Source organism: Zea mays, chromosome 4 (genome assembly GCF_902167145.1).
Source record: "Zea mays cultivar B73 chromosome 4, Zm-B73-REFERENCE-NAM-5.0, whole genome shotgun sequence".
In the NCBI taxonomy this organism is placed as follows: Eukaryota; Viridiplantae; Streptophyta; class Magnoliopsida; order Poales; family Poaceae; genus Zea; species Zea mays.
Genome location: NC_050099.1, coordinates 166036611 through 166060181, shown reverse-complemented (window position 1 = coordinate 166060181; position 23571 = coordinate 166036611). Strand labels below are relative to the sequence as shown.

General features: G+C 42.4%; 1 protein-coding gene across 3 annotated transcripts; it reads right to left on the bottom strand.

The window, feature by feature from the left end:
- Positions 1-5063: 5063 nt before the first annotated feature.
- On the bottom strand, positions 5064-21737 carry LOC542103 (SET domain protein SDG117). Of its 3 annotated transcripts, none has more exons than NM_001358411.1 (12): positions 21367-21511; positions 19402-20341; positions 18345-18647; positions 18163-18273; positions 16556-16666; positions 7985-10729; positions 7671-7832; positions 7020-7136; positions 6690-6793; positions 5887-6027; positions 5706-5793; positions 5064-5549 (listed from the first exon to the last, which is right to left on the bottom strand). In NM_001358411.1, exons 2-12 carry the CDS (start codon positions 20215-20217, stop codon positions 5442-5444), a joined length of 4806 nt encoding a protein of 1601 aa, NP_001345340.1. In that variant the 5' UTR covers positions 20218-20341; positions 21367-21511; the 3' UTR covers positions 5064-5441. The 3 variants fall into 3 exon arrangements, with proteins under 3 accessions (NP_001345340.1, XP_008677781.1, XP_008677782.1); XM_008679559.3 differs by having other exon boundaries at positions 5070-5549; positions 21350-21737; XM_008679560.3 differs by having other exon boundaries at positions 5070-5549; positions 19402-19839; positions 21367-21696.
- Positions 21738-23571: the final 1834 nt, after the last annotated feature.

Sequence of the window (23571 nt, the reverse complement as noted above, 5' to 3'; positions counted from 1 at the left end):
CTTGGTTGATTTGTTTTCCCCTCTCTCCCGGACTTGATTTAAGTTCTAACGCTAATCCCGGCTTGTAATTTGTGTTTTAAGTTGTAAATTTCAGATTACGCCTATTCACCCCCCTCTAGGTGACTTTCAGGTACAACATAGTTGGTAGCTAGTGTAGCATTCTATACTTGGTAATACTTCATGGTACATTGACGAACACATGCATGGCTACAGGGTTAGTGCATGTATTGACTAGTGGTCTCGAGTACCATGTTGACTAAGTCTCTAGTGCACCTATCAATATGTAATGTTGCACGTCACACATTTAATATGTTGTAAAGGAAACTTATCCAATATGCATGCACTACGGAACTGACATTAGGCCCTAAACATGGGGTCCCTACTTCACGATCGTAATGCCCTTGATGGGACTAAAAACATCTTTCTATCTTGTATACAGGATTACACTTACCCATATCAAATATCTTGTTCCCACGGGAGGCCTCGAGCCTAGGGGGTCGACACCTAGTGATTCACATTAGTGAGGCCAAGGGCCTTAGGGACCCTAGGGCCAGTAGATGGCCCCAAGAGACTGTCTTTTGTTGAGTGGCCTAGGGGATGGACATGGAGGGCGTAGGGCACGTATATCCTTCATTAGCGCACCCGAGCATGAGGGCCCTAGAAACTTAGATACTTTGCAAGCTCATGGGGGCATGAGGTGCCTAATGACTTGGGTTGTTCGTAAGCGCCCTAGGATATGAGAGGCTTAAGGGCTTAAATTGTTCTAGCCTGGGACATTCCGGGCACTAGTGACCCCGGATATCTTAGTAGTTCTTAATGAGACTAGATCAGGCAGCGCCCCTTCGGGCATCCTATCGGTGCCCTATCCATCACGAGGAAGGCACCCATCAAGCACAAGGAAAAACAGGAGTGAGGAGCCACAAGGGACATATCACAATGGGAGGTATATATATGGTACTGGGACGATATTCTTTCAGCATTTCAGAACAATGACTCGATTTTTCACTTTCTTCAAAAAGAATCCTAGCATCCTCAGAAATTTCTATATATGCGTAAAGAAGGGACATGTTTAAGGTCATTACCCTCCACTCGATAACACAAAATGGTACTGCTTGAACTGATTACTGTCTTAGTCCTCAATTCAGGATCACAAAGTGGAATTTTGTTGGCGTTGCTAAGGCATGAACATTTAGGATCATTTTAACACTCATAATTGTAAGTGACATGGAAGATATACTTCTCCAAAAAAAACTTATTTCAAAATATTTCTATGTAATGCAAATTTTAATCCTCGGCTATTGTGCATAAACCAGACACAACCTTGCGGTAATTTGGTACTTGGACAAATGTTAAATAAATATTGTTTACAAGTAAGGATATACAATACAACGATGCAAAAAAAACATTCATGTACATGAAAACAAACGGTAATCTTTTTATCATTATCATTGTGAAAAAAATGAATGATAAGATGTTTTCTTCAAAACTATATCCTAAACAGTCTCATCTCTATAGTTTATAGACATCTGGTGGCTATATAGACTTTCTTGAATATATTTATCCATTCCCAAGCTAGATAACTGAACAATCACTACAGATTCTCTTGGAAGCAAATTAGTAGTTAATACGCTTGACCCAAAAAAAAGGTTGGACAATACAAGCCAACTATGTTTTTTAAAATTAAAAATCAAGAGTGAAAGCATCCAGACCACAAACATGATTGGCGATGTTCAAGAATTAACATGTCCTAGTGCAGGACATTCAAAACCAACCCAGCTTTGATAACTACAAGTCTACAATAGAAGAACATGACCATGCAACGATCAATGTCCTGAAATAGCACCAACAGGAAAGACTTACTTTGAATCAAAATTTTCAATATCCTCCAAGATAGAAAGGTGTTCGACCAAAGCATCATATACCTCATCATCGACCTTCAAGTTTAACATCAAATTTTATCAGTATGTCGATCATTCAATAGTATAAACATTAATAGAGTTCAAAGCTGAGAAGATCAATTGCTTGTAGATACAACCCTTCTGTTTTCAGACTGATTGGTCCAAAACAGAGCTAAAACCCAACATGACAAAGGAACACCTTGGTTATGTTAGAAATCTACACAAAAAGCATGGGATACCCACGATTTAAATATAAATAATTCCTAATGTATGTCCTGTTGTCCATAATAGCGAGCAACAAACTTCCTTACTCATTTGTGTTGTTAATGCACATGGTGCTAGGGTCCTAGTTCAGAAAAGATGTACGTAAAAAGAATACAAGGTAGTCTGGTGGCCTGTTTGGAGAAGGATTTTGACAGCAAGCTGTAAGAAAAATGTATAGTGATGATACATCGCCATGTAAATGTACAAAGGAAGCCTTTGCTCTAGGCATAAGTGATCCTGACTGTCATAAGGACAGTTCATCACCCATCCAATTACTTCTCACAAAAAATAGTCATACGGGTGGCACCTACAAGTGAACGCCATGAGTCTAGGTCTAAGGCAAAGGCCAATGAACGCCTCTTTTTATTTATATAATCAAAATTATTGTGTTTTTATACACTTGATAGCATTAGTAGTGTTGAAAAAAGTTATGATAAATCTAGAAACTGTCATCAAAATAAAGTATCTACAAATATGCAATAGCGCAACACGGTTTAAAAGTTACTTGAAATATTGTATAATTTTGGATATCGACCAGATGTTGTATGGCTACACCTACTTCTATTTACCATCTAGTGGGGACTATATGCTTACCAAACGTTTGGGTGCTATAAATCACAAAGAACGAATCCAACAAACTATAGACAATAGAAAATGTTTATGGTACATGCTCTGCATTACCTCTTAACAGATACCAGTTTCATGGGAACTTTTTTAGCTTGCTACTATCAAAATTATTCGTTCTAAACACTACCTATTTCCACTAACATTTTGGCTGGATCGATGTTTTAGGTTGCAAATATTTGGATTCTACCATTCTAAAATATGAAATGCACCAAGCCCTATTGGGACCAGCACTATTTTAGGTACCAGAAAAATGAGGGATAACAACTCTAGTTTTTCCCTCATCGTCAGTTCAAATTAATTTTATTATGCTCATCATGATGAATACAAGATTTATGAATCTTCCACTTCAGAAGTTGGTTCATTTGCTGTCCTAAGAAATATGAGGACAGGTTTGATGACACACTTTTTAAAACATATGGTGACATTACAACTTTATGAAGTCAGTTGTGGTGAACTGTGAGCAAATGTGCTTGCTATGCATATCAGCACCAAGGATGAGGCTAGCAGGGCACGCTATCTTGATGGCTTGATGCATTGAATTTATTATCATTTAGGCCCCGTTTGTTTCATTGGAATTAAATTCTATTCTAATAATTATAATTTAGACAAAACTAATTGAGTTAATATATTTATCATGTAATGTATTTGTATGTTATCCTAAATCATATCAGAGAGATAGTTATACACTACATATAGAGAAGCAAGTAGAAGAGCGTGCTATAAATTGTACATTAGAAAAGTAGCATGTAAATCTATAGAATTAATTTCCATATCTTACCCCATGAATTCGAGATAGGCTTATATATACACTTTGTAAAGTTGTGGAATGTCACGTTCTAAAAAAATAGTCTACTCTATTAGTTAAATTCCAATTCCTCAAAATGAAGGTAAACAAACGGGCAATATGATAAAATCTAAGCAAAAGTTTATTACCTGCACTAAACAACCAGTTAGCATATGAACCCATAACCACCTTCCCAAACAATAAGCAACATTTCTTATGGTTCCATTTGCGAGGAATCTTGGAAGCCTCGATGGTTTCAAAAACTCGGGCAAGTTGATGTGCGGCTTCATTTACCTATGTAAATAGAGAAAACTATAAATATCAACAAGAATTTAGTACTAACCCTCCAATGGCATTCATGTCTGATTTCGGCCTTGTCGCTTCCCTATCGTGGACTCCCTTTGGCTGCGCCCTCGGGGATAGGCGGTGCCAGTAGCGCCTGCTGTCCCCACCGGACCAGCTAGCACCGCACGACCACCAAGATGCTGAGCAGGATCCGAGATACAAAGGCTATCACCCTAGTGGCGATGAGCACAGATCTGAGGAGGCTTCGTCGGTCATGGCCGCCTGCACTGCCGACGCCATGTGGGGGCCCGTATCCCAGCGTCCCTCCCCTCGGGAGCAGGCGACTGGCAGAGAACTGTGGGCCAGAGAGGAGGAGGCATTGTCCACCTCACGGAACGGCTCCCGATCGTAGATGCAAATCGACGCTTCCGCGCCGCGAGCGACAAGCGCGGCCATGAACACCATGAGGAAACGACGACTCATGCGAGGGAGTCTGCCTTGGAGGCGTGAGATCTAGCTTACCGGGACCACCACCTAGCAGTGACAGCGGCCGTGAACACTATGAGGCGGCGTCGGCGGGCATCCATGGGACGGAGGCGGAACCACCCTCTCGCTCGCCCATGCAGTGGATGGGCTGTGAGTCAGAGAGGGAAAGGGGGCGGATGTCAACGCGAACGGTTCTGCTGAATCAAATGAAAAGCTCGGGTCCGACCAGCACACACGCGTCGGCACTAAATCAAATGAAAAGCTCAGGTCCGGCCATCGCACACGCGCTGACGGAGCGCCCGCGGGGAGGGAATCAAAATCCCGTGGCATTTAAGACTTTAGATTTGATGGTGTACATGGATCCTCAAATGCATCTTATGGCAGCTAGGGGTATTGGCCTTCCAAGGATGCCGATAGAGGTCTCGATCTGCTGCTAGACTGATCGTCTGATCCTACAGGCGGACCTAAGACCATACCCTCAATCAACTACCGCCAAGAGACGCTCAAGAATCTCACCTTGAGAGACTAACTTTGGGCCCCACCATGGCAGGACCACTCCTCGGGCAGCAAGTATATTTTCTTGACACAAGCAGTTAAAAAAAGATGACCTTTTTCATTGATTCTGATATCCATCACGCAATTAGTACAACTAAAAAATACTACCTCTCGAATATTTGTCGCTCCCTAAAAAAAACAGAGGGAGTATTATCCGCACAATAGGCCACTGGGATAACTAGTTTATTACTTCACGTCAATGATGGTGCTCATGAACCATAAAATATGAATGAAGGAATTTTACAGAGAGAATTCTCGCCTACGAACAGAGCAGCCTGAATCAGTTTCATTTCAGGCTGCTTCTAACAAATAATCAGTTAAACATGATGGTACCATGACTAAAATCGACACTATGTTATTGCCTAATGCTTGCCTGAGTCCTATATCACAATCACTATTTGTAGCATTAACAATGAGATCCTAGCCCTGCACTCAAGCTGTAGGAAAATTGCAATGCTAAATCGCTCAGCAAGCCTACACAACTGTTGAAATCTCTGGAGTTCTGCAACCGAGCATTGAACAGTTAGTGTATTCCTGCAAAATCAATAGACACGGCCTCGGCAATTGGTAGTTCCACAATGGCATGGGCAGCCATCGCCTGCTACAAGCTTTTGTCGGTAATCATAGGCGAGTTCTTCTCCTACGGCAATCTGCAGAATAGCATATCAATAATTAAAAGCAGGTCAATATAAATTACTCCCTCCAGTTTTTTATATTTGACGTTGGTTAGTGTAAACTTGAACTAGCTAGCGTCAAATAAAAAAAATGGAGGTAGTACATTACAAAATATGTTAAAAAAATCTTACATCTTGATTAGCAAACAATCCAATGTGAGCAAGCTGGCAATCTTTGCTCTCTACCAAAACCAACCGGGTACTGAGATTCGGGGAACAACTGTTATCAAAGTAATAAGCACAAATGAATACTGGTTCCAGAATCAACTCGCTCCAGTGATGGATTTTCCTAAAATATGAAAAACGGAATTACCTGTGACTAATATAACGGGAAACATTTCCAGACCTTGTGGCATCAATAAAGTATTCAATAGCCCCTACAGTCCGAACTCTTTCCCTATCAATCTGGGAAGCAATGCTAAACAAGTAACTGCACCCACCCTTTGATGACACACTGAAATATTGAAAAAATAATCATTTTAGAATAATGAATAATTATACAACAACATAAATCCAAAAGAATTGACAGTGCCTTTTACAGGCCTGTATTGTAGGGATGAGAATTCAACGAGATGCATCCCATCAGTACAAGGAAGCCATCCAGAACACATATATCAATAAAATCCACTTCCTATTGCATTAATTAGTGCAAATCTCCAAAAATGCAAAATGAACTAGCTGTTTTATGAAAAGTTTAGCATTTAATTATGCATGAACATGATAATGTGGACAAGTTTGCTGAAGTTCATTTTCTGCATGACTGAACTAAAAAAGGGGGTAAGATAGGCCCCAGGTATTACATTAAAAATACTTCTCACGCAGGTCGAGAAAACAACCAAACCCCTACCGCACCCATACACAGTGACACCATAGCCCATGTAAGAACGACCGAATCAGGAGCCAGACCCCATACACAATGACGTCATAGTCCATGTAAGAACGACCACGGCGGGAGCCGGATCTTAGACCTGTGCTTTGGCGTGTGAATCGAACTCATGACAGTGTTATTCAGACCACCTAACCAACTTAGCTAGAGACCCTTTCGCCACAACTGGAACTTCCAATATGTTTTCTTCAAGTTTAGATTCAAAGAAAGCATATGAAAGAATGCCAAACCTTTCTGCATTTTTCATAGCCTTGTCAGCCTTCACAACTTCACCAATATACTCGCAGACAAAGGTACCCTGTAGAATAGGTTCAGCAGCCCTAATAGCCCAACCCTACAAATTTGACAACATTAAAAAGAGATGCAAGGAACACTATTGTGCTGATTACATACATGAGTTGGGAAATCCATCAGGCTTTGTTTGAGTACTCTAGTATTGACCCCAATCAACGTGTGTTGAGGTGGATTGGAGGTGTAAATTAGTTTAAGTTACACCTCAATACATGTGGTTGAGCTCAATACTAGAGTACCCAAACTAGGCCTCATGGGGAGTGCTTCACCTTATTCTCACTTCTAAAGAGTTCCAACTTAACAAGCAGCCCTTTCTGCAATACTTTATTCTGGCAGGACGAGTCACAAATACATGATGAATTGCACTCATATATTGGATACCCTTCCTACCAATCAGAAAGGACAAACGTTACAAGTCAAATAATATAGATTATAGAACAATGAAGAAAATAATATGTGGATCTCAAGTTAAGAGAATTATGAATAAGGACTAAAACATACTCCCTCCCCGTCCCAAAATAGTATTTGTTTTAGCACTTGATTTTTATGTCTATATTCAAATGGATGATAATGAATCTAGACACATATACAAAACACATACATTAAATATTGTATGAATCCATTAATTCTCTAAAACGAATTTGAATTTGGAACAGAGGAAGTACAACTTACTAACTAAAATAGATCTAGTACCAGATGTGTGGACCTAAGTCCACATGTTTAGATCCCAAGCCTTAGATGAGACACAAAACTTTTAATATCAGTCTTACCTAAAACAAAATTTGGCCATCCTATTGGTGTATTATAAGCACAGAACAAGAATGAACTAACGGTTAAGAACAGTTGTTTGGTGCAACTTTTTGCATATGGCAATGGAAAAATAAAAAAACAGAAGATGTACCAATGCTGACAAGTATTACCTGTAAAATAATTTTACTATCTTCATCATATGCAAATCTGCCATGCATTGGTGTTCCATTGATATCCACCAGGCTATTGTAGACACCATCAAAGAGACTCACGTGACCACAGTTCTCAGGAGAACATTCAGGATGAGAACATGCACACCCAGGCATAGAGTTCTACAGAAACGTAACTTGTTAGAAATATTTTTTCGTGAAGACAAACAAAGGTCGCGTGAGATATGCCAATGAAGTCCAAGGAAAATATAGAGCCACTTATTAAACCAATATATTCATATATATATCAATAAATGAAAACAAGAAAAGAGTACCTCTGAATCAATAAGAGATGAATCCATCACACGGTTTGTGATATAGTGAAATCCTTCCCAAGGCAAAGAACTGCCATGTGGCAAAAGTTCTTCAGGCTTCATACCTAAAGAATCTTTTGCATCCACATCAATGACACAGACAATTGGAACTTTCTCCCTGCCAAAGCTTATGTCTTCACAGAGAACAACACTCTCATTTTTAGGCTTCCATCCGAAGTGCTTTGAATCAAGAACATAATGGTATTCTTCCATTCCCCACATTTCATCATCATTACGGGAATCAACAGGAGCTTCAAGAAAATCAACTGCCGTGAGTTGCATAGGAAGCAGAGCATTTGAATTATATCTAGACTTGCACCCTTTAGGGCATATGAATCCCTCTTGATGCCAATCAATTTGGATGCCATTGTCACTGCAAAGCTTTGCAGCTTTCACAAATATGTTCTCAGGTAAAGGTCCGTATTTAACTTCCAACGCAGCAAGAAGACTTGTCTTACAGCATACAGAGCGGGCAACCGATAAAACATCAAAGTTGCTTGGATGGGGTCTTGTCTTTTGAATCTTGGAAAATAAAGTTTGTGCAACATCTAAGCATTGGAAATCCTGTAACTTACCAAGGCTGGATGTTTCAGATTCAACTATTTGAGATGTTAAGCCAGAGATCTGAAACTTCAAATTTTTATCGATTCCAGAGCTACTGCTCTTCTTTAATGTACTTGTTGGTCGCAAACTTTTCTTGAAAGCGGAATAGTAGTGTCGGCCGCGGTTAAGCTGGTACTTCCCACGGCCCAGTGGAATGTGGCCAACAGCACCTGAGACCATATGAGCGACTTTATGGTGGCGGCCAAGATCTGGCAGAAGATCAAATTTGAGCCCACATAATCTGCAGACAAACTTCTGTGAGCCATTTTCATCCTCAACGTTGTGGCTATCATAAAGGGGCAGACCACTCATCCCTTCTGTTTGTTGAGCAGATTGACCACTTGGTCGCTGAGGGACATCAAGAAGCCTGAACTGTTGGGCATGGTCGGAAACAATGTGAGGGTATAGCAGATCAGTGTTCAAAAAATTGCTGTTACATGACATACATCGAATGAGAATTGAATACTGGAGGTATTGAGCCCCATGTACATCCTGTACATGTCTTTCAAGGACTTTTTTGTTGGTAAATGATTCCATGCATGCAGCACAAGAGTAACCTCTAAACAGCCACCGGGCTTCCTTTTTGTGGACAGTTGTCCAATGTAATCCAAGAGCTTGATCATCAGAGAACTGGTGACCACAGATTTTGCACTTAGGACCAGATGAAAGATTAGTTTTCTCTTCCTGCAACGCTACAGATCCTTCTTTGTTTTCAGAATATATTTGCTTAGATCTATCTGTACCAAATCCCCAGATATTTGCTAGTTTCTCTCTCTCAGTAGATATCAACTTTAACAAAAATTCTCCAAAATCTGGATTTTTCGACACTTCAGCCAGTATCTGGGGCATATGTTCACTAGCAAGACCGGTGCGTTGATGAGAAAGGTTGTTTCTCAAGAACCAATAAAGAAATTCGCAAGCCTGGTGTAAACATATCTTATCTTTTCTTGATGAGCAGCCCTTCAACAGATTGACAAAGACATCTTTAGAAACGAGTCGACTCTTTCCATTCCTGGCACGTTTAAGGAACTTTGGAAGGTGCTTCTCACAATAAAGAGTATGTCGTTTGGCATAATCCTGGCATTCAACAATACTGTCATGAGAGCGAATTCCAATACAAAGAGAAGTATCATCAGTATTTGTCATGGACGTTGACGCAGCACACATATCAGTTTTCTCCATTGCACAACCTTTTTCACCAGAGTTCTCTATAGCCACAGTGGGCATCAGTTTCACTTGTACAACAGCCTGGACATTTTTGTCTGTTTCTAAGTCTATGCTATACAATGCTTGCGACTTAGAAATTCCTTCCACCCACTTATTCGGAGGTTCTTCGCCCATATGGAGTACCTCAGATGGATCCAACAAATTTCCTGGGTGCATTACATCCAAGTTTGTCTGTAGGCGGTGCTTTTTACAAAAAGTAGAACCATGCTGAGCTCGATGCTTGCATTTTCTACCCATGTTAGTCATACCACTACACAATGGAGCTTCAATGGTAAGTGTCTTATCCTCCCTTGAAGAATGATCAAGAAAATGCATACTTTGATGCACACAACAGTAAATATCACCATCATTTGCCCACCTACCACACTGCCTCCCCTTTGCTTCAATGTACGCAGAACACTGCCGAGAGCTCTTGAATGAATCTAAATCAAGTCTAGCATTCTGTAAAGCTGCATTGGAACTACCAGATATTGTATTCTCATTGGTGCCAGAACTTCCAGGGAACATGACAGCATTTTTTTGACTTGTTGCTCCTAATGCCCCTATATTTTCATGCATGACAGAGTTACTAGGAAGCTTATTTTGGTTTGGGTCCTCAGTTGGAGTCCTGTAGTCAGCTTCACCCATGTGTAAAATTTGGATCTCTCCTCTTCGAACCTCAAGTTTTGGACGCTTTCTACTACCTTGTTGATCTAAAGCTGGATCGTCGTAACAATTAGTTTTCTCGAAGTTGCCAACATTACCAGCAGGATGTAATGAAAAGTACTGTTTCAGCAATTCTTGTTTCCACGTCTTCCACTCAGGGACTAATTCAGGCTGCACTGATGCATCCCGCAATTCCTTAAGCTTGTTCCCAAGAATGGACTGTCGAAGTTCCTGTTAAAGAAGAGAAGAAATAAAAGGTTGGCTACACTTTAATGGAATAAGGAAAAAAAGTATATAAATGTAACAGGAGAATAATCATCACTAGAACTCTGGAAATAGTTCTATCAAGATTCAGCAGTAAAGAAACATTGAGCAAATATAGTCGCTTCAATAAAATCAAATTACTCGACCTACAGAGGGTAAGACAACAACGGGCATTATATTAAGAAGAAAATCGTCTCACGTAGATCGAGAAAAAACCCGAACCCTGTCCCACTCCCACCTATACACAGCGGCACCGTAGCCCATGTGAAAACGACCGCGACCGGGGACCTGGCCTTAAACCTGTGCTTTGGCGTGGGACAGACGAGGGGATTTTTTACCCCAGCCTGAAAATCGCTCCCACTGGGAGTCGAACTCAGGACCTAAGGGGTGCCACTCAGACCACCTAAACAACTCAGCTAAAGGCCCTTTCGCTATAAAATCAAATTATATAACACCAATTGCATCGTTTACTTAATGACAGTGAAGGGAGGTAAAGTAGAGTCTATAATTTAAACAATTTGTTAGTCAAGAAACGGCGATCTGCTTGTTACAATTTATACTTGTGATTAAAATAACTACAATGAGTGACAAACTGTGATGTTTTGAAACAAATAATTGGCTGAAGAACAAAAACTAACACAAATAAACTATGTATCTAGTTCTCCATAATTTCACTAAGAGACGACATATCCAACAACTAAGTGTCGTAGAGATGCATATGTTGCGTTGGATATGTGCGCACACAAGATTGGACCGAGTGAGAAACGATGACTTACGCGATCGGCTAGGAGTAGCGTCAATTGAAGAAAAGCTTATTCAACACTGGTTGGGATGGTTTGGGTATGTCCACCAGAGACCCCGAGAGGCAACAGTGCACATAGGCATCATAAGGGACAAGTGAAGAGAGGTAGAGGGCGGTCAAACTTGACATGGTAGGTGGCAATCAAAAGGGACTTGAAGGAATGGAATATCTCAAAGGAGTTGTGTTTGGATAGAAGTGCTTGAAAAGAAGCTATCCACGTGCCTGAACCGTGATTAGGCCTTTTCCCTTTTAATTCTCTCAAAAGCTTTTCCCCCTCCCTTTCTCTCTCTCTCTTTTTGGTGACTTATTGTTGGGTTTCAACTCTAGCCTACCCCCAACTTGTTTGGGACTAAAAGGCTATGATGATGTTGATGTTGATGTTGAAAGAGAACATATTAATTATCTAAGCACTGTTTCAACTGAATGTAAAACAAGGCATTGCAAAAACTACAAGTGCTTCTATAGATCTAGTGTAAGAAATTCAAATGATTATTAACACAACCATCAATATCAAATTAAATAATGAGGTAAGTAAAGAGAACCCAAATACTTAACCACCAAGTGGGTATTTCTAAGCATGAAATGAAGTAAGTTGAAATGTACAAACAAAAAACATAGATAAACAAGATATTATTTTCCAATAAACTAACAGCGATGATTAAACAGAGAAGCTAAGTAGATGCAACTGAGCAGGGTATAGATCTGCCCATGCATTTGCCCAGCATAGCCAGAACCTACTTTTCATGGAACCAGAATACCAGATAAGCCTTGTGGGTGGTGACCCATTGATGATAATCCCTACACAACAGTCAGTAAACATGACCAAAGAAGAAAAATCTCTACCAAGAGAAAGGAATCTAAATATTTAACCAAGCAAGAGAAGACTAGGCAAGTAGTTGTGAAAAATGCATGAATCAACTAGCTGTCAAATAGAAAGTAATCCAAGAAAACAAACACTGAGCAACTCACATGAAGACGGATAAACCAGATCCATCCCTGCATCCGTTCTATTCACAAAGAGAATCATGACTGCTTTGTTTTCCTCACCTATGCAACAGAACTGAAAAAGAAGCCAGGAATCCATGGTTGCATACAGATGCAGAGCCGCCTTGGTGGTTTCCACGCACTATGGCTGCAGATAGATCAAGACCACAAGCCAGAAGCGCCCCCAAAGAAAATTTTCTGCACCCCACCTCTGCTTGTGCTGCTAGCCCTCTACGACCTAGGCACCTTCTCTACACGCCGCTGTGACCAGTCTACCAGATCTGGATGTGCTTAAGAAAGAATGAGAGGCGGCGGCGAGAAACAGAAGTAGAGGGAGGAAGTCTTGCGAAAGGATTGGTCTGCAATAGATGGTGAGTGAGGATAATGGGTCCCACAGGTTCTCCTGGTCGTATTGTGCCTCCATGGAAAGCAAAAATAAAGGGGCCAGTCCACGGGCCACCCACCCATCTTGGGCCTCCCCTAAATCTAAGAAACTATATAATTCATTGCCCAATTTGCTATAAGCATAGACAAATTTGCCCATAAATGGCAAACACAAATGAGGAAAGTTAGTAAAAGAATGGGTCTAGGAAGCGTCAATTAGAAGGCTATGAAAGGGTAGCAACCCAAAGTTGTTGCAATGAGTGGTTTAGAAATGAGTCTATGACACATGGCAGGTAATATTATGACATGCAACATTTTGTAACAATCCATGTACCTACCTAAGAAAGTGCGGCTTGTTAGATGGTAGAGATAATTATGTGCGCCAACATTGAGTTAGAGTTAGACTCGGCAGCTAGAGTTAGACTCGGATAGCTACTGAATGGTGCACCGGTGGCTAGTCACGACCTCATGGGAACGGGCCAGGGCACGAAGCGGCTCGCCGGAGGAGGGGACTAGTGGACCGGGCCACACACGCCGTTGATAGACGCGGGCGGGATCGGCGAAGCGAGCCAAAGCTGGGCGAGGAGGCAGGCCGTCCGTGGCACGAGCGGAGGCAAGAGGACCGTGTGTGGCGTGGGCGGAGGCGATGACGTGACGTGGCGTGCGACACGGGTAGAGGGAGAGGCAATGGAGTTGCGCGTGGCATAGGCAAATGCAATGCGACCGCATGTGGCGCAGACAGAGGCGACGAGGCCGCTCGTGGCACTAGCAGAGGCGACGAGGTCGCGTGCGACGCGAAAGGGGCGGGGGAAGGGTAGGAACGTTGACGCAATTGACATCAAAGAGGGAATCGATGTCAGAAGGTGGGGAGGAGCCAGGAAGGGGGGAAACATCCTCACCAAAGATAACATGACGAGAGATGATGATGCGGAGGGTGAGAAATCAAGGCACTGGTACCCCTTGTGATCAGAGGAGTACCCAAGGAAAAGACAGCGAGAGGATCGGGGTGAAAGTTTGTGAGGAGCAGTGGCGGAGGTATTGAGATAGCAGGCACACCCGAAGACGTGAAGGTGCTCATATGAGGGGGTGGTGTCGAAGAGGGCAAAGAACGAAGTGGGATGGGAGGCCGCCTTGGAGGGGAAGATAGTTGAGGAGGTAGGTCAGTAGGTGGTTGTGTTCAACGCCTCAGCCCAATAGCGGTATGTTGGTGGTGGTGTGAATCATGTGCTCGACTCGGCCATTCTGAGGGGAGGTATGAGGGTACGCCATCTGCAGTTGCACATCGTGGGAGAGAGAAGGTGTGAGATGTGGAGTTATCAAACTCACATCCATTATCGCACTAAACAACCCGGATGGTGTGACCGAAGTGAGTCGACACCCATGCAAAGAAGTGAGAAAGACTAGTGAAGGTGTCAGACTTACGGTGTAGGGGAAAAGTCCACAAGTTACAAGTAGTGAGAGAAGTCATCCTGGATGACCAGAGAGTACCGATAGCTAGAGATGCTTGGAATAGGGATGTCCAAAGATCACAGTGGATGAGGTCGAAGGGGTGAATAGCTTGGGACATGGAAGAAGAGAAGGGTAAGCGAGTGTGACCCCAAGCTGACAGGCATGGCGAAGCGAGGTGGCATTGCCCCAAGGGCAAGGGATGGTCGAGAGTCTAGATAGGATGTCATGGCCGGGGTGACTAAGACGACAGTGCCAAGTGGAGGCAGAGGCAGTAGCGGCGAGGGCGTAAGGTGTGGCAACACAAGATGAAGGAGGTGGGGCAAGAAAGCGAATAGATATAGAGGGCTAGAGTTGTTGCATCGGGTGACCACGACACAAGTGGTAAGGTGTCGTATGGTGAGCCCCCATGAATCGAACTCCATAGAACAGTGATTGTCAGTGGTGAAGCGATGGACGGAGAGGAGATTTTGTATGATGTTAGGGGCAACAAGGATGTTGTTGAGGTAGAAAGGAACAGGAAGATCCGTGTCGCTTAATGAGGTGACAGGCATAGTTGGCCCATTATCGACAATGATGGAAGAAGAGAATGTGGGGCTAGGGGAATGGGGTAAAGAGACAGTACTGCGGTCAAGAGTAGTTTGGTACGAGGCAGTGAGGCACCACAGTCAGTCAGTGGGAGTAGTAGAAGTGGGCTGTGATGGCATAGGGTATGAGGAGAGAGCAAGCGGAGGACCTGTTTGGGCCGAAGGGGGCTGCGGCAAGGAACAGCAACAAGGAACGCAGGTCAAAGGATAAGAAGATTAGTTGAGATTATCTAGAAAGGTTATCAGTTAGTAGTTTGCTGAGAGTTTTTAGGAGAGTTTTAAGGAGATAAGGATCTCTAGCTAGATAGGGGCGGCCAGCCGACCTATTTATGTAATCAATGGATGAGAAAAAAAAGTAACAGATTAGAAGGAAATCCCTTCTCTCTTGTCGACCGTGGGCAAAGCCCTGCGGTCGGCCTCCACAGCGCCCCTATCCCTAGCCATCGCCATCTAACCCTCGCAACCACCTGCTACTCATAACACCCACAGAGCCACTGGAATGGGTGTTGGGGCCACTAGTGGTGAGCAGGCTGACGGCGAACAGCGGTGGAGACAATAAGACCTGAATTGTCATGGAGACAATCTCGACACTGTGGAACACAAACGGTCCGAAAGTGTGGTGTCCCTCCTCAGGGGAAACAAGATGGTGGCAGAGCTCGACACAGTCACAGAAAATTTGGTTCATGGCCCGATCAAATGCCACGAATGAGCATAGTCACATAAAACGAGTTCGATGTTTTCGACCCTCTATCCAGATTACCACGACCCAGATTCATGGGTTCATTTTCGACCCGAAGTGTAAAAACCTCTTCCAAGTAACGTTCTGCGACCCCGTACCTCGACCCTGTCAACCCGAAAACATTGTGACTATAAGGCAATTGCTAATGTTACTGCTGAATTGATGTGGGATTGTGAGTACAATCTTTGTTACAAGAGTTGAGAATCCATTGTCCCCCTGCAGCCAGAACTTGGTGAGAACATTGGAGCTATGTATCTCACGGGAAATCCAGTGTTCCATAGCCGCATGAAATATGTTGAGATTGACTTTCATTTCATGAGGGAAGAGTAGCAAAGAAATTACTTGAAGTGAGATTGATTTCTACTGGCAGATGGATTTACGAAGCCTATAATTATGAAGAAACTAGAATATTCAGAGACAATCTTAACTTATGTAAGTTATGATTGAGGGGGATGTTAGATTACAGAGATAATTATATGCAGCAGTATTGAGTTAGAGTTAGACTCGGCAGCTAGAATTGAGTCAGTTTCGGACCCTGTGCTGTAGATAGGAAGAAGTACAACCGATCCTTAGATATAGAGTTAGGATCAGATAGGACTGATTTAAACCTGCCGAGTGTATTCCCTTGCTGACTCCTAGTCTGTAACAATGATCTTGTGCCCATATAAATATAAATATATACAATGTGGCTGCTCCTAAGGCAAGTTGAACGCATTGCACGGTTGCTTTCTCATACGACTGTTATGCCTAAGCTTAGGCATGGCAATATTAGGCTTCGAGCAGGACACCCCCTAAATCATGACCTTCCAAACAACATAGTGCAGAGGAAGGAGAATAAAAAATTATTGTACCTCACAAAGCATTTCAATAGTCTCGGCATCATGTGCGTTCATACACTTTTGATTCCACGTCTCAATAGAATTTTGTACCCATTCACAGCTTATGCAGTCAGGAAGAATCATCTGAAACAAAACAATTAAAGATGAAACAATGCTGAGAAACATCATCACAAGAGAATAATTGCCATGTTGGATAATGAAGAACCAAACATTGTTCATATATTTGTAAGATCACCAATGACACACATCTATGGAAACTCAGAAAGCCCTAGTGAACATCTAGTCCAGCTTGAGATACCACATAATGATCAACAAAGTGAGGAGGTATTCCTACATGAGTTGTCTTTTTGTATAGCTGGATTAAATAAACATATCATGATAAGTATCATCGAGCGTACACTTTGAAATGGATGGTGATTTCTTAAACTTTTAGGAACTGACCTAGCTCAGTTGGTAATAGGTGCATGTGTGTGGGGTGGGGGTAATTCTATCTATTGGCAATAACGGCTAGTTCCTCCTAGATATTGGTCGAACCTGCACCCCTACCCACAAAAAATGGAAAAAACTTATTGTCCTATTATAGCTTCATATTCTACCAATCTTTAATCTAAACCTCCAGGAATTTTTAAAGGAGTTAAGACTCAATAGGATAAATTATGATAGATACAAGATGTAAGGAAGATATCAATGTTTCTCTCTTTTCCATTTTTTATCAGCAAATTGGAAAAGCTAATGGATATTAGTATATTACTAACACTAAATTAGTTTTTTTTTGTTTATTACTATCTTGTTGGATCTCATGTCGAGTTTACCTAACTTGCTAAGGCATTATTGTAACTGGTGTCACGGGGTTTGGCATCAAGCATCCCATTTAGCAAAAATGTAGAGCCAACATGTTGCAATGTTTCAAAAGAAACATAAAAAAGTATGCACGTGGTAAGCACAAAGTTAAATAGACTTGCAAAAGTTCAACCCCAAATTCATCTTTGATGTTGAGATTCAAAAAAAAGACAAGTGTCACGGCCAGCACAACTGCACAAGATGAACAGGGCTAGATTGGCTGCTTGTCTATTTTGGTTCTTGACATTTAAGACGATTTTGAAAGTGAATCAGCAGCCTTACTTAACTTTTGGTTAACTACATAAACAACTTTTTGATGAATTTCAGAAACACTGCAACATGATAAAATCACTAATGATGGAAATGCTAATTATCATTTCCAGGCTCTATTTCATGCTATGATAATTGTCTTACCAGAAGTCTGTGACACATCCTAGATCAAATGTGCAGAACAATGACTATGGTACATCCAGCAACAGATAAAGAAAAAAAAATGATGTATAGTAAGACTACAGACATAAATAGGCTACATAATTAACTGCCATTGAAGATAGCAAACATCAAGTACAGGTCACAAAGAGATAAACCACAGTCAAATAGTCACATGGAACACACTTCCGTGATACAATCAGGAAAAATGGGGGGGGGGGGGGGGGGGGGGGGGAGAAGTAAAAAAAAAGTAAGCAGTGCAAAGTAGCAAAACAGACATTGTACTTGCTTAAAAAAAGTGACATGACGCTCCACAAGATATCCACACAAAACAAGGTTCTCGGATTTACATTTTGAAATTTGAGGAGCATCTTCCCAAGATCAGTGTAATCTCTACAGCAAGATGCTTCCAGGGCAAATTCTTTCCATGTTGTAGCCTTCCGTGCATTATCAACTACAGCCTAATAAACATATAAATTGTGTCAACAAGTGAAGTCAAAGGCATAAGAAAACTTGTAAGAACATAACCAACCTCAATATGAAGCTCATCAATTAAATTTATCATTAAAATGGCAAGATTCTGTATGTTGAATCGTCGAGGAATGTTCAAATCCTTTACCAGCTTTCTCCATTTACGATGAGTTCCATTCACAAGTGGCAAAGGACATTCCTCTATTGGAAGAACAAGTAGCATGTCTACCCAAGAGTAAGTTTTTGTTCGTGGGAAGAAAACAACTATATAGGTCTTCCTGTCATGTGTTGGTTTTGCCCTTAGAGTAGGTAAAGGACAATCTGCTCTACAGCATCGGATTCCAGTTTGCCATTTTCCTCTCCACTGTTTTCACATGAAAAGGATAAAACACATTCACAGAGGAGGCATTAGAAAAAACAAAAACTTCTCTGCCACAAAAAAAACGTAGCAGAACTATATTAGGAATACTAGCAATCTTGTGGGTAGCTGTAGCTCAGTGAACAAAATTTCACCTTTTCCATTTTTGCAATAGTAAATTATACTAGAATCACCAATGTATCAAATATATTATCTTCATTATGCACAAAAAGAGAACATATTATTGCAGTACCTAAAGCTCAGTGTACAGAAACTAGTTATTTTGGTCCCAAGATACCCCTTCTTCTTTATATAAATACACAATATTTAGCTGAATAAACAGAAGAAAGCAAGGGTACCACTTTTAGGGGGACAATCCTTACATTACAAAATTCTATCCGAGTCATGAAACAAAAATGTTTAATAGGACATGGGACAGTATTCATTCTAAGATCATATATGAAAAGAAGCCTCGTCTAACCATTTTAGTTAAGGCTTCAACCTTCGATCTCAAGTTACCTTTTTTAGGACTAATAAAGAAAACGAGACTTTACATGGACCATTCAAGCATACCATTGTTTAACTGGAATAAAGCTACAACTAAGACTACAATTAGAAAATCATAACAGAGCTATGAGTTGGCCACCCCAATAATACATGGTGTACCTACTAAAACTAAATGCACAGATTCTGGAACCTGAAACATGACAAGTACTTGCTCATATAACCCCAAAACGAATTTAAATAAAGAAAAATGTACCTTCACCCAAAGTGCTACAGCATGATCCTCATCTCCAACATTCCCCATATTGAGCTCCTGCCCTTTATAATTGGTATCACCATTACAACTATTGTTATCCACATTATGGCCCATGTCATTCAAAGGGGAAACAGACTTCTTCTCTTCTTGTGGAGAAGATTTATTACGTACTAAATCAATACTGCAGGCTATTTCTGATAGATCTTGGAGCGTGCATTGCAATTCTTCCTGCCGTGCATGGCATCCTACCAAGTCAGTTTTGACTTCCTTACTTACAGCATCTACAATCCCATCTACTTTGCCACGATCCTCTGCTATTTTCTCCGCTTCACAAGGTGTGACGTCTCCATTGAGTCTGCATGGACTTGGTAATGACATTGTATTGGGAGAAGAATGTATCTCTTCCTGAGGATGATGCATATCCTTCTTACCAAAACTCTGTTTATTAAAGCTATAATCATCAGTTTGCAAGCCATTATAATTTCCAGCACTTAAATTTAACTGAAGTTTTACATCGGAGTAAGAACTGTCGCTATTCTTCTCTCTTAGTTCTGTCCCCTGAGATAAATCGCCCAAATTAAGAGATGAATTTTTGGAAGCAGAATCTAATACCCGATCCATGCCTGATTGACAAGCATCGCTAAGATCGACAGGGCTACATACTATTGTATCATCTTTTAGGTGGACATCAGAGCCTGCCCACCCATAATCATCATGTGAGACGGTCAGCTTCCTATCATAGGCGATTTGTGGTGTTTTATCCATAGCATTTTTCAACTTGCAGTCCATTTGCATAACAGGAGGGTCCATCAGCATTGCTTTGCCAGGATCTGGTCTACCAATCCTCTATGATTGAAAAGGCAGGTCTTCCAAAAGCAGTGCAGGAAGCCAGGAACTATCATCTACTAGCATGAAGCCCATAAAGACTGTTGACTTAGTTCTACATAGAAAAAGTAGGAAACTGTTGTTTAGAGTATATGCAGTGCTTCGAAAGAAAACAATTATAGAGGAAAAAGAAAAAACTAAAAATCACACAAAAAACTAACAGAGTTGCATTTGAAACAGAAAATAATATATGCAACTTATGATGATTTTTCTATTTAACAAATGTGTGGAGTGACAGCACTACCCATGCAAAAAAGGACAATATCCTCTCAAAATACACAGAAGAGTATTATCTTCTCCCATGCTAAACATGGTGTTCTTGAAAGTGCTATGCTAGGCAGACAACAGTTGTACCTACGTGATTAGGCAGGCGAAAATATTCACCAAGGCTGCTTACGTGGAAACTACACGAAAGAGGTGAGGCCTAGCGCCTAGGCAAACGTCTTTTGAAGCATGATGTGGAGTGAGAGGTTTGATTCAAGCGTTAAAAAGAAACAGGGAAAGTAGTGTATTCAACAGTTGGCATCACAAAATAAATAGCTGGTTATATATGACAGCCCTGTCACACAAATACACAGACTAGTAACGATCTCCCAGCAGGAACATAAAATATACTGGATTCGTTTGAATCTGACCCAAGCAATTTAACGAACATACCACATTTTGGCTTGTACCATGCAATTAAAGTCCATTTTAATTACATGCATGAAATCACAGTGCGACTCTCTCTCCTGGTCTAGCTACACCAAAATTTCAAGAGGGCACAGCATATGGTAAGCATGCAAAACTGTACAAAATGTAGTGCCATTTTCGTACGGATACCATGGCCATTAAATACATTTGTCATAAAACCCTAACTATATGTTTCAACGTGCAATAAAATTGTGCCAGTGAAAATAGAAACCCCGAGATGTTCGACGCGCCCATTAGGATCCATGAAGCGATTTCGGTTATGGATTGGGACCATAGGCTCGGCAGAATGCTCAACGGTCTTAGAAATCCCAACGAAGCTGAGCATGACCATGACCGATCCTTGGGGAGATGGAGACGAAACGGAAACTACCCTCCGTGACGACGCACCTCGAAGGAGGCGGTGCCAGCTCCCGCAACACACCGCGTTCCCCGGCTGCGGCGAGGACAGCAGGATTCGGCGGTGGCGACAGCAGGGCCCCGAGAACTCGGCGGAGGAACAGGTCGCCGAGACTCAGAGAACCGGACGAGAGACGCCAGCGGTGGCTCGCGACGGCCACGCGACGACGGGAGCCGCGGCGGGAGGCGGGGGTGGCGACGAAGGGTTTGCGACGTGCTGGGGAAGGAGATGGGGGAGGTGGGCGGCGTCCGCGATTCGCCCCTGGTAGTCCGGTGAAGGAAAACAGAGAAGAGAAAAAAATTAGAAAACTCGCCAATTGATTTCACCTCATCGGGATTAACCGTTTGGGCGCTTTGGACCTGCAAAACGGCTATTCAGCCCGGTCTAGCAAAGAGGGCCTGCAGGAATCCAACCAGAAAAGCAATATATGAAAGGATGGCCCAACTAGAATGAGCACAGTGCAGTCCATACAAATCTTCCCGTGTGAGAAGATGAGGTCCAACCACAGCTGGTAATGCGCACCGAATATTCGATATGAAAGCGGGTACGAGGTGATTTCTCTAATTGCGGATATGTTAATAGGCAAGAGTATTTACCTATTGAGGCAGACTGGTATAGATTGGTACTACTCATACTCGTCTATCCATGGGTAAAATATATCCGCATCAATACAACTATAACCATTTAATAGAGCTCATCTTAACAAATAAAACATTTTCTAGCTATCATTTGTCTAGCTACCAAATTATGTAATCATATGATTTGTTATATGTAGGGCTGGAAAAAAAGCTCGAGGCTCGCGAGCCGGCTCGGGCTCGATCAGGCTCGGCTCGGCTCGTTGAGGCTCGCGAGCCTAAACGAGCCCGAGCCGAGCCTAATTCCACGGCTCGCTACACTAACGAGCCGAGCCGAGCCGGCTCGGTGAGGCTCGCGAGCCGGCTCGAGGCTCGGTCCAAACTACTGCAACTATCACTTGTCAGTTGTCAGTTTGTTTATTAGTGTCCAGTCATCTAGATCCAGTGACCGGTGTGTTGTTTTGGTCACAACTCACAAGGAACTAGAGTGTATGGACATAATTTTTTATTATATAGAACATATTATGCTTCAAATTTGAACTAACGACTATAATTAACTTGAGTGTACAGGCTCGCGAGCCGAGCCGGCTCGCGAGCCTATATCGAGCCGAGCCGAGCCTTATTACCGAGCTCGCGAAGTGACCGAGCCGAGCCGAGCCTGGCTCGGCTCGGCTCGTTTCCAGCCCTAGTTATATGTGTGAAAGGGAAATAGGCTTACACCTTTTCCTAAATTGATTTTGGTGGTTGAATTGCCCAACACAAATAATTGGACTAACTAGTTTGCTCTAGATTATAAGTTCTACAGGTGCCAAAGGCTCACAACAAACAAATAAAAAGACCGAAAAAGGATTCAAATGTAAGAGAGCAAAGTCAACCGAAGTGTACCCTGGTCTGGTGCACCGGACTGTCCGGTGCACCAGGGACTCCAACTCCGAACTGCTCACCTTCGCGAATTCTGGAGGCCGCTCCGCTGTAATTCACCGGACTGTCCGGTGTAGCACCGGACAGTGTCTGGTGGCGCACCGGACTGTCCGGTGTGCCAGCAGAGCAACGACTACTTCGCGCCAACGGTCGTTTGCAGAACGCATTGAATGCACTACAGTGCGCGCCAGAGTCAGAGCAGAGACTGATGGCGCACCGGACAGTGAACAGTGCTTGTCCGGTGCACCACCGGACTGTCCGGTGCCCCAGAAGGCAGAAGCTCCAACGGTCAGAATCCAACGGCCAGGTGACGTGGCAGGCGCACCGGACTGTCCGGTGCGCCATGCGACAGCAGCCTCCACCAAACGGCTAGTTTGGTGGTTGGGGTTATAAATACCCCCAACCACCCACCATTCATTGTATCCAAGTTTTCCAGCTTCCTACACCTTACAAGAGCTATAGAATTCAATACAAGACACACCAAAGAGATCAAATCCTCTCCCAAGTCCTTAGTTCATTCCAAATCAAATAGTGACTAGAGAGAGAGAGTGACTTGTGTCCATTTGAGCTCTTACGCTTGGATTGCTTCTTTTTCTCATTCTTTCTTGAGATCAACTCAATTGTAACCGAGGCAAGAGACACCAATTGTGTGGTGGTCCTTGCGGGGACTTTGTGTCCCGTTTGATTGAGAAGAGAAGC